The sequence below is a fragment of the Micropterus dolomieu genome, linkage group LG16, assembly GCF_021292245.1.
Source record: "Micropterus dolomieu isolate WLL.071019.BEF.003 ecotype Adirondacks linkage group LG16, ASM2129224v1, whole genome shotgun sequence".
Lineage (NCBI taxonomy): Eukaryota > Metazoa > Chordata > Actinopteri > Centrarchiformes > Centrarchidae > Micropterus > Micropterus dolomieu.
The window spans coordinates 17,895,776-17,907,428 of NC_060165.1; the positions used below are offsets into that span (position 1 = coordinate 17,895,776).

The 11,653-nt window shown below is 40.1% G+C and overlaps 2 protein-coding genes across 4 annotated transcripts in view; one reads left to right on the forward strand and one right to left on the reverse strand.

The window, feature by feature from the left end:
• Positions 1-5,341, forward strand: part of cd36 (CD36 molecule (thrombospondin receptor)) — an 8,012-nt gene extending 2,671 nt beyond the window's left edge. For both annotated transcript variants that reach the window (XM_046071535.1, XM_046071536.1), the window contains exons 4-12: positions 2,433-2,588; positions 2,686-2,777; positions 2,900-2,949; positions 3,095-3,164; positions 3,463-3,650; positions 3,797-3,915; positions 4,000-4,073; positions 4,601-4,655; positions 4,763-5,341. In XM_046071535.1, the coding sequence (XP_045927491.1) occupies positions 2,433-2,588; positions 2,686-2,777; positions 2,900-2,949; positions 3,095-3,164; positions 3,463-3,650; positions 3,797-3,915; positions 4,000-4,073; positions 4,601-4,655; positions 4,763-4,939 (981 nt within the window). In that variant the 3' untranslated portion in view covers positions 4,940-5,341. The remainder of the gene's footprint in view (positions 1-2,432; positions 2,589-2,685; positions 2,778-2,899; positions 2,950-3,094; positions 3,165-3,462; positions 3,651-3,796; positions 3,916-3,999; positions 4,074-4,600; positions 4,656-4,762) is intronic.
• A 1,057-nt stretch (positions 5,342-6,398) lies between these two features.
• sema3c (sema domain, immunoglobulin domain (Ig), short basic domain, secreted, (semaphorin) 3C) overlaps positions 6,399-11,653 on the reverse strand; it is a 43,861-nt gene continuing 38,606 nt past the window's right edge. The window contains exons 16-18 of one of the 2 annotated variants that reach the window (XM_046071534.1): positions 10,709-10,776; positions 9,608-9,738; positions 6,399-8,441 (exon numbers count right to left, since the gene is read on the reverse strand). In XM_046071534.1, coding sequence (XP_045927490.1) covers positions 8,019-8,441; positions 9,608-9,738; positions 10,709-10,776 — 622 coding nt within the window. In that variant the 3' untranslated portion in view covers positions 6,399-8,018. The remainder of the gene's footprint in view (positions 8,442-9,607; positions 9,739-10,708; positions 10,777-11,653) is intronic. The other variant, XM_046071533.1, reaches the window with a different exon arrangement.

Below are 11,653 nucleotides of genomic sequence, written 5' to 3' on the forward strand. Positions count from 1 at the left end.
GAGACTCTGGAACAGACAACAGACCTCTGCCCGAGGATCTCAAGGTACGTGCTGGTGCGTATGGGACTAAAAGGTCAGAAATATAACAAGGCGAGAGGCCATGAAGAGCTTTAAAAGTGATCAATAAAATTTTAAAGTCAATTCTAAAACATACTGGGAGCCAGTGTAATGAAGCTAAAATAGGAGTAATGTGGTCATATTTCTTTGTTCTGGTTAAAAGCCTGGCAGCTGAGTTCTGGACAGTCTGGAGTCGATCAGTAGATTTTTGGGTTAAACAAGTGAAAAGGCTGTTGCAATAATCCAGGCGTGATGAGATGAAGGTGTGTAAAATGGTCCAGGCGTGATGAGATGAAGGCGTGTAAAATGGTCTTGGTGTCCTTAAAAGTTAACATAGATTTTTGCTATATTTCTAAGTTTATAAAAACATGATTGAACAAGTTTTGTGATGTGCTGCTTGAAATTTAAATTACTATCAAACCAGACACCAAAGTTCTTTACAACAGGCTTAATGTGATTTACTAGGGAACCAGCAGATGGCAGTATTTGTTTTGCCATAAGTCAAACTACTTAAATGTTAAAGAAAAATACTGTCATTTTTTAAAACTCTGGTTAGCTGATTTTATTTTCACAGTGACCCACAGCATAACACGTAAACCAACACGCCCTCGTGTAGAAATGACAGAATAGGTGATAGTTGATGTCTCCAAAATTACCTGTATGAGTGTTTTCTGTTCCCCATTACAACACAGGGAGGTTAACCTTACCTACTAGCACATCGGCCTTGGCTTGGTTAACTGGTCGACATGCATACAATCATGGTTTAGGCACACACCCCTGTGATAGTTAGGGTAAGGGCTGTCAATGCCTTTAACAGTAACATAATCAGTTGGCACTAATGGTAACGTTAGCTAACGCAAGCTAACGCAAGCTAACGCTAGCGCTAACGATAGCTGGGTCATTCCACGAAACCAGTACGATTTGAGTCCCTCTGACCATTTTCAGTGTATTAAAATTAAAATTAAAATAAATTCATGATTATTCACTAAAATCACATTATTTAGCTCCGTTCACTAACCCCTCAACCCCCTCACACAAATCATTCCACTCCATATAAAAGTAATGATGTGATAATTATGTGACATCAACAACGGTAAATCACATCATGTAAGTCTTCTAAACAGCATTATACAGAGACAGGCAAGTTCCCACCTTCTTTTAAAACTGTATTTTATTCATTTATATTGTGATGTTGTTGTCGTCAAGCTTAACGACTCAACCCCATTACATGAAATAAACACGGAAAACTATTACTTGTGAAAATTATCTTTGTTATTTCAACAATATATATGATTTCTTAATCTCATTCAGACTATGTGCTCTCCTGTTATTCACCACATTTAGAGCAAAGGCCATCTGTGGGGAAAAAAATCACAACCCCTGTCACACTCAACCCCGTTACTTTTTTGATCATAACAAGGCTGTGAAGTTATCCGATTGTTTTAATGAATTGTTGTATTTGATCTACAGTCCTGTACCAAATGCATATGTTAAATGTAATAATGTTCATGTAAAAGCTACGTGTTCTGCCTATACATTTTCACATATCAGTGATAAGCAAATTTCTCTGAAATAATGTTTGATTTATTCATATCACATCACAGGCATCAATAAGTCTATGATGGCACCAACAACAGCGACACACACACAGGCACATTTCTTTACCACACTGGTAATGAAAGCTCAGAAATGGCTGTTTTCTTCTCAAGAAAAATCAAGAAGGCTAATATCCACCCATCTAGTGTATATCATTTCTTTGTATAACCTTTGCTTTTTGTGAGTAGCATAAAGGGAACTACAAACCTCATCTCATTATACAACCCTGCCTAACTCCAACCCCTACCCTAAATTGACCCTAAACCCAATTCTAACATTGACTCTAGCCTGAACCCTCAAACACAACATTTTTGTGAAAAAGTCCAAATTGTACCGGTTTCGTGGAATGACTCAGCTAGTGCGAATAATTCCACTCCCTCCCTTCAGGTTGACCTTCAAAGCCACTCCCCCAAAACACATTTTCGTGCACTGGTAGGCAGGCAGGTAGTTAGACAGGCAGGCAGCCAAGCCATTTCCGCAACAGTCACCATTTTTTCATCTTTGTTTTATAACAAGAAATGCTTCTGAAATAAATTGCGAACCCTTGCTTTAATGTTTGATACACAGCTCAATGGGGACTGGCGATTCTAATGAGAGTCTGTGTAAGTAATAATGTAGTATAACAGTCATAAAGAAGGGCTTATCTCCTCAGGCAAACCACAGCAGTGGTGTACACAGCAGTTTTGTGTGCTGTATCGTCAACTTTGACTGATAAAGAAATTATACTTTGTTGAGCTTTTACAAATGTAAAGATAAATGTTTATCTTTTTTTTCCCCAGGGAGCTTATTCAGCAGTTCCAGAGGTGCTTCACGTTTTGTTACAGAATAGGATTAAGGCGAGCAACTCCTCCTTGTTCCAGTACCGTACAGTCAAGGAAATACTGTGGGGTTACACAGACCCCCTGTTGAAAGGAAATGTGGGCCTATTTGCACCTGTAAGTAAACTTATATTATGACCTTAAAAATAATAAACGCAGAAGAAAGAAATCACATGGTTTTATTAGTTCCTTAAATAAAATGTGTTTTCCCTAGTACAATGGCACCTATGATGGCTATTACACTGTCTTCAATGGAAAGGAGGACATCAAAAAAGTGGGAGCAATTGACATGTGGCAGGGAAAGAGGTGAGTCCGATTACAAATAAAGTTAAAGAGATATTGAGTCTGTGTCTTTAATCATTGTGATATTTTAGGTTGTTAAATCAAACCATGCACGTTTGTCTGACAAATTAAATTGTGTCCAACAGGAACTTACAGTTCTGGAATGATACGTACTGTGACATGATCAACGGGACAGGTGTGGCTCATGCAGCAATGTGTTTTGTAAAAAGCCTACATGACCTTTTTAATTTTTCCGAACCCCCCTTTTATAATGCAGTCCTGTAGCTGTAAATGCAGATGAGTCTCCTCTCTGACCTGATTTATTCTCCCCACTTTCTCAGATGCTTCATCATTTCCTCCATTTTTGGACAAGAAGAAGCCACTCTATTTCTTCTCGTCAGACATTTGCAGGTGATGAAGAGTTTCTTTTTGTGGGAGCAGTTTCATCTGATCTTGTCTGGCTGTTAAATGTTAAACTGGCACTAAATGTCAACGAGAGATTAACATGTTAAATCTCCTGAGAGCTGCAACCATTTGGACTTTCCACTCAGTAACCACTAGAGGTCAGAGCTTTCCAGTACCTAAACCATAGTCATGTATTAGAGTCAGTCTGAATAAAGTTGCACAATGGAGCCAAAGATTACCGTGATTACATGAAGGTCAGTTCATGTGAGACTTTGAACTTATCTCTGTGTTGTTTTGTCTTCAGGTCTGTGTCAGCTGGCTTTGAGGAAAGCATGAATCTGAAAGGGATTACAGTGTACCGCTACACCCTCCAGCCAGAAACCCTGGCCTCCCCTACGGTCAACCCAGAAAACCGATGTTTCTGCAGAAACCCAAAGACCACAAAGAATTGCACTTCGGCTGGAGTACTGGACATCGGCTCCTGTCAAAACGGTCAGTGTTCATTTGTTGACTTGAGCACAACATATCCAGAATCTAAAAGGAGGTTGACGCATCCCAGTACTTTCTTCTGCTGTTTTACCTTTCTGCTCAGCAGCTTGGCATTTTAAATCGCCTTTCTTTCCTTGTCATGTAAACAGGAAAACCTATCTTCATCTCTCTGCCCCACTTCCTTCATGGAAGTCCATACCTGCAAGAGGCTGTGCTTGGACTCAATCCCAGTGAGGAGCACCATGTCACCTTCCTAGATGTGGAACCAGTAAGAGGCTTTTTATCTTTGTCATATCTTACTTTGAGTGGCAGCTACTCTGATGCACATTTTTTTGTGGTATTTTCCCACCAGACAACTGGGTTCACCTTGAGGTTTGCCAAGAGAATTCAAGTGAATATGATGTATGGACCATCAAAGGTCATCACGTAAGTTGTGCTTAAGAAAAAGATATGAGGAAATGCACGTATTTGCTTTCCTGACAAGAGTTGGTTGAAAAGACTGAGACCACCCTAATGTCTGCATGGTAAATGTAAAGCTTCAGCCAATCGCTGGTTAGCTTAGCTTAGCATCAAGGCCAAAAGCAGCTCACAAATTGTGAGCAAGTTTACAAACTAATATGTTTTCTTTGTAAAAAAAAGTTGTGGTTTTATGGGGGTTATGTGCCAAACTATTTTTTGGCTTTATATGCTAACTGTTAAGCTAACCTGCTGCTGGCTGTAGCTTCACATTTACTGTACAGACATGGTATCTTCTCATCTAGTAAAGTGAATAAGCGTATATCCCAAAATGTCAAACTATTCCTTTAAGAAGGTGTTTGGGATGCACACCATGTGCATGCCCCCCGCTTCTTTGCATTTCCTGTCTGTGTCTCTGCTGTCACTATCAAATAAAGACAAGAAAGTTTGAGACAAATCTTGCACCGAATGCCAACTAATGAACTCTATCCTTGCAGGGTGCTTAAGAAAGTCAAGGATTACACCATATTCCCTGTTGTTTGGCTGAATGAGGTAAAATAAAAAACAGAGCCCTGCAGGCACAAAGTGTTTAGTCTGTTAGCTTGTGATGCATGGTAATCAGTCACTCCCTCTCTCTCTGTCTCCATCTTTGCAACCAGACTGCCGTTGTGGATGACGAAACTGCAGACATGTTTAAGAAAGAGCTCATCTCCCGTATCCAGATGTTGGAGATAATACAGCAGGCACTGCTGGGCATAGGTGTGTCACTCTTCACCCTGTGTCTCATCTCCTACTGTGTAGTGAGGAGGAGAGATAACCAAGCCAAGCTTGTGTGAATGAATCATGCAGAAGCAGAGCACAGTGCATTAAAGCTGCTATGGGACATCAAACCTTTTGATATAGACTTGCACTTTTTTGTAATTTCAGTGTTATTTATAATGTCATACCTCCTTTGATACCAGGGGGTATACTGTGATTTTGTAAAGCTCAAGAGGTGAATTCCTTTGCCAAGTATTATTTTTATTGCAAGTAACCACTGTAACATTAACTCAATCAGGGATTTCTAGAGGGAGAGAAGATGGAGACTCCTCTCAACTGTCAGGTTATTAATCCACACAGAGGAGTAATATGTTTGTTGAACATCCTATTAAAGAAATGTACATGAATCTAATTTTGCGCAAATGTTCATATCCTTTGCTGAACTAGTGTCTTCAAAATGAATAAAAGCTAAAAAAGGAGTTTTTCATTGGGTGTGCTTTTCCTGGTACTGGATTGTCAAAATTGATTTCCATCCCCCTCTGTCCAAAAGACACCATCGATGGTCCTGCGGCTGAAATAAACCTCCACATTGTGCAAGCTGAAGCAAAATGATTTGGTTCTCTCTTTACCTTGGGTGACCCATAAATCAAAAAGAGTAATATAAATGGGCTGTGTGATGATTACACTGTGGTGGGGTTTGTTTGGCGAGAAAACCGTATTTCTGCCCAGCAGGAGGCCTCTCTTCGGTTTTATGGGGTTTAAATTACCCTCTGCAGCCTCTTGGGTGTCTTTGATTCGACTGTTCAGTCTGAATCCATGACACACACATATGACAGTTTTTTTAACTGAGATTAAAATAGATATGTTTTATACTTATTCCTCATGTCTTTGTGCACCCTTCTTTGAAATTTAGGATTTTTTCCTCTTTGAGAACTGGACTTGTACACTTTTAAAGTTAAAATTTCTTCATGTGATAATGTTTTAAGAAATAGTTAAGCTGTGGCCAGCATCCTGCTGGACTGAACATGGGGAAACAGCCTGTCTTTTTCCTGGAGTAAAAAATCCCCCACACAACCCTCGGTAAAGCCGAGCCAATGATTTTTACACTTTTAGTACAGATTATACAATTTAGATGTTGTTACTGGATTCTTTCTTTAACATTTGAATAGTTTGGCTTATTTTGTTACATAAATAAAGGTTTTGTAGAAATTCCCATTTATATTTGTTTCCAATCTTTGTGCTAGGCTAAGCTTCAACTGTTGCTTCATATTTACCTTACAAACATGACAGTGGTATTTATCTTATAATCTAACTGTCGGCGTGTTAGCAAATAAGTGTATTCCTCCAAATCACATTGTAATTTAATAACTTTAAAGCAATATAATAAGACTGTGATGATATGCCCCACCGTGGAATTTATTAAGTAGACAGACGGATGATGTATTGGCCAGTAACAGAAGGAGAACTCTCACATTGAGAAATGATATTAATAACAGTGTCTGACAGTAAAATGATGGTCTTCGTGTAAAACTGAGATTCATCTGAACAGATTTATTCAGGCTATCATGACATTAATAAATAGAAATACAACTGTTTCATAACACTGAAATTACACCGAGTTGAAGCTGACATGATGCTGGTCACACAGTTTTATTAAACATGGAGATCTGTATGAGGGAAGGTACAACTAAAGAGTTCTTTTCTCAAAATGAAAATAATGCTGTATATATCTGCAATTTGCAGATACAGTCATAGTTGGTGATATACTGTATGTAGAAATTATATACACGATGAAAACACGTTTCACAAAACTCAACAGAACATTAAATTAGAAAGGATGAAACAAACAAATGAAAAATACTCTGTACACAATCAACAAAATAACTTCTATCTACATTAACTACGCTTCTGAAAAAAAAAGTGTCTATTCACATATATCAAATGGTCTAGCTCACAGACTCACTGACAATTACCGAAATAAAAGTATATCCACTTTGCTGTAGACAATGTGGAAAATGTGGATCCGAAAAAGGATACTGTCATCTTTTACCATTTACCTTATGACGAAAACTCTATATTTCCAGGTTTTAGGCGAACTAAAATGTGCGTATCTGCTAGCTTGGTTACTAAGCAACCTTTACATTAATGATGAATTTCTATAAACATGCTTCTGTGCCTGAAACAATAGAAGTATCATTCAATATGCAACAAAATTACAGTGAGGCTTACAAGTATGTCTGAGTAATGGGAATAAATATAAGAGAGATCATGTTCAAGATGTTTGCAACAGCTCACACAGACTTTCATATTCTACTCAGTACTCTATTCATATTTTACTAGTGTTTCTGTTTGGGTAACATCTGCACACCTGGGATATTAAGTTTGGCCTTTAAATTACAGCACACTTTTTTTAATGGGGACACTTGCCGTCTGAGCTTTGTATGAATAGTTGTATTGTATACAATATGCACGGCTGTCAACCCGTGAGAACAAAGTGAGTTTTTATTACTCCACAGATGGCAACAAAGTCCTGCCATTTCACTGAGCAGAGACAATTTTGTTAGTTTAAAGTAAATACAGAAATGTGAGTAGAATCTAATAAAATACTAGTATAATACTTCGAGAGGGCACTCACTGTTAAACATGCATCTGTCTTCCTTTTGTCCCTTTTTACGCTCTATTTACTTTACTATGATGACTTCAAATGACCCCCGCTTTTAGTGAACAGAGAACAAATCCTGTGTGAGCTAATATGTAGCCGGTCCATTTCCCCCTCTGATTTAGAAAATATGATAAGATCATTGACCACAACTACGTCTCAAGGCGTATTATCATAAGCAATATCAGCTGAGTACACAGTATATTAGTGGCACTCAACAGGGCCACTGCAGTTTGTGGTGTGACTGCAACAGCAAATGAATGGCTTGTAGGTGCCTGTGCGTGTAAATTAGTGTATGTCACAGCCATCTGCTCACAGTGCGTCATGCAAGAAATGGAGATACTGCCCAGTAACAACTCCCCACACCCACCTCCTCGTTTTACTGTACTCCACAGTGCAGCGCTGCAGTTTGAGATGAGAGCTGGAAAAGGAGGATCTGGATATAGAAACAGAGGAAAGGTGCGCGTGTCAGTCTCTGCAGCTGCCAGCTCCCTGTGTTAGACCTCTGGGGGGTGATGGCGGCGGTTGCGGCTCTTCCTCCGGTCTAGCAGGGGCTTCAGTTTGGCCAGATCCCCCCTTAGAGGTCCAGGTGGCTGTGACTGCTGCTGCTGCCTCTGCTGGAGGTTCTGGAGCTCCTTCCTCTCTTTGCAGTATTGCTGTACAGCCAGGCTCTCTGCTGGACTAAAGGCTGCCAATAGGACCTTAGGGTGCAACGAGCTGGCCCAGGCCCACGGCGACTGCTGTTTGTCTGTCAGCACGCTCACCATGGCTTCGCTCAGCACCCGCAGGCGGATCTTGGCGACGGTGCGTTTGAAGGTGTTCTCGGTGGTCAGGCAGTAGTAAAGGCCCTGGTCAGACAGCTGGACGGAGCGGATGAGGAGGCCATGCTCGGTGGAGAGGACACGGTCGCTCAGCTTCACCTGTGGTTGGCATAATTAGGATGGGTCATAAGCCCGTCCATTTGGTCTAATCTGTCTATATAGTAACTGTACAGCACAAACATCACTAAATATTAAATGCAGATTAAAGGGGTTACTTAAAATACTAACATGACTCAAGTAAGTCAGTGGTTCAACGAAATCCTGAGTACAAATGATAAAAAAATTTAATGGCTGTGTATATATCCCCCCCCCCCCCAAATGCTTGAAAAAGAAGGAATGGATGGATTACTTACAAAATGGATTACTTGATTACTCTTTATTTTGGTTCATGTTGTAGGCTACTACTATGCTGAAACATTTGAAATCGTTGAGCTACTTAAAGTTAAAGTTTGTCCATGTGTGGCCCTGCGATGGACTGGCGACCTGTCCAGGGTTATCCTTTCGCCCGATGTCAGCTGGGATTGGCTCCAGCCTTCGCGACCCTGTCCGCAGGATAAGCGGTTGACGATGGATGGATGGATGAGCTACTTAAAGAAGTTGAAGTCTCAGTGTCGGCCGAAATACAATTACTGTAAGAAGCCGAAATGGCAGTCAAAGTGGAAGTGCTGAAAGAAGCTGAAGTGCCTTCGGCGTCAATTTAAAATAACCAATACACTCAACTGGTGCTTACACCCTAAATGCAACCCTGTTTATTCCTTTTCCACTGACTACTTTAAAATCAGCCAGGCCTTAGTTTATACTCCAGCAATAACACGCCATAAAACTAAAGTGATTTATTTTAAGGCCAATGTCTATTCTCATGGGGACAAGGCTATAAAATGGTCATTACTCTGGTCTGCGCCACAGAGGTGAGCACAAAATCCATATAACATGTGTCTGTATCAAGCAGGCACTCTCTTGCCCAGTTTTATTTAATCTGTCACAGGTCACCCTGTCGAATATTTGATAAATGTTTTCCCTTTGAGAATCCAGTCATTAGTCAAGGTCCATATCATGTTTGATCTATATCACTGCTCATTAGGATGCTCCGCTGCCGTTAAGTGTTCATTGTGTTAGTCCTCAGGCGAGACAAGTCCTCGTCAAGCGTGTAAGCTCATTTGATTGCTTTGACATGTTTAAAAGTTTGATGTATTATTTGACTATATGAGAAAAACACCAGACAGCTCCCTATATATCATAACAAGGTCTTTTATTGTCCAACTGACCTCTTTCCTTCTGTCATTATCCCTCTGAATCAGCCAGCGGATCGAGGCCTGGGGAGATTTGGGAAGACACTCCAGGAAGGTGGTGTTGTTTTTCACACCGTACTGCGTCATCTCCAGTGCGTTTCTGTAGGCTATCACATACACACACACACACACACGTCAGACGTCACTTGCTGACAGACACAAACCCCACAGATGGACTCAAATCTGTTTGAACTGTGAGAGTGAAATGTTGACACAGAGCTTAGTCTGACGCCTGCAACACAACCAAACTCCATCCAGGCTTCTTCAGTTTTTACAGACTAACAAAATAACCCTCAACACACCGGACCAACTCAGTTTCATCTCATTTACCGCGTCTTTTTTTTTGACGCGGCCAAATGGTTCATCACTCAGCTGGATGTATGACAGGGTTATGACTAATTAGCGGTAATGGCCATATGGTTGGTTCCCCAAGCTCGTAGTAGTTTAGAGATGTAAACTGTTCACGGAAATGGAACACTCTAGGGAGCAAATCCTCTCCTCTCATTAAACTGCACCCTGCCAGTCGAATTTTCGTGACGGATGCTGTGCTGTACCTGGACTCAAACATGAATACAGTATTATATTCAGCATAAATAACTACAATCATTTGTTCATCAAACTTGTTTTACCATCAAATGTGGACTTATTTCACTCATAACACAACACTGACATCACCTTACAGGCCTAAATGTGTTAGGGCTTAGCATGTTAACAAACTTGCCTATTTACTTATCCTGCTAATACGTTGCAACATTAGCATTTATTTGGAGATGTGTTTATGCCTACCTGACAAATGTAAGGTGAGTGAGTGTGTTAGCTCTGTTATGCTTTTCCACCAAATGGAGAAAAATATCTAGCTTTTTTTGTTGCTGAAATCAACTTCCTGCTGTTGTGAGGCTGATGAGAGTGTAATTTGTGGGCTGTAAAATCTAAACCATTAGCTAAAAGAGGCTAAGTGCTTGGTTGAGTGAAAACTTTCTATGGGTTTGAGTGGTCCCTATGAACATCACCTTTCACATTTCACATAGTCATTTGATCCTTTGTTAATATAAACATGTTTCATCTAGCTTTAATTACCTTTTAGATTGAATCCTCTGCATTGAGTGAGTGGATTCCCATGCATAATGTCCTGCCTTCTGCTTCTCCTAAAAAAGAAAAAACATAGTAATGAGTATTAGCAAATGACAACTAAATACAGAAAAAAAATGCACAATCATAACAATCTTCCACCTCACATGTTCATCTCATATTAAAACTGTGGAGGGAGTTAGTCACTGCCAAAACAACATGGGGAAAATCTGACTGTTATTCTGCTCAGTGGTGCACACTCATATAGAACAGCTTGAAGAAAAGAACATGTAAACAGTTGACACATTTCAGACACATTTTTCGCAGGAAAACGGGCTGCGCTTTTGTTCTGTGACCAAACTAAACTTGACCTGCGACTGACTGGAATGTCAAGAGACAGACAGCTGGTCCTTAAAGAGACTAGAGAGGTATTGGTTTAGAGGCGAGGTGTCGCTCGTACCTCCCAGTCTGTGTTATGTCTAGACGGAGGGAGGGAAACAACAAAAGCAAAATCAATGACAGGGCTTCATTGAAGTCGGTACTGAAGGATTCCACTCATGTGATCTTTTTGCCATCACATGCTGTGAGCAGCTCTTTTCTGTTCTTATTTTTGCCCATATTCAATATAAATGGGTGTGGTACATTGATTAGTTTCATATTTGTTGTATTACTGATTAATACTACTTTGGTTGCCTATTGGAGGCCCAACATCTCACTAGATTCTCATTGCAAATTTGGCAAAACTGAACACAAGTGAACATAAATAATGTATACTATTCAAAACTCTGCCTTATGCTGATGTTTATTTAACACATGAGTAAGTTTTGAATAGCTGGCTCTTTGAATTGTGCCTTAAAGGCTCTTGCATAGTTTTGTCTACACTGCCAAGGGAACAGTTCTTGGTGGACACTAAATCCTTCTTTGTGTGAAATTTAAATACACTGAATACAGGCA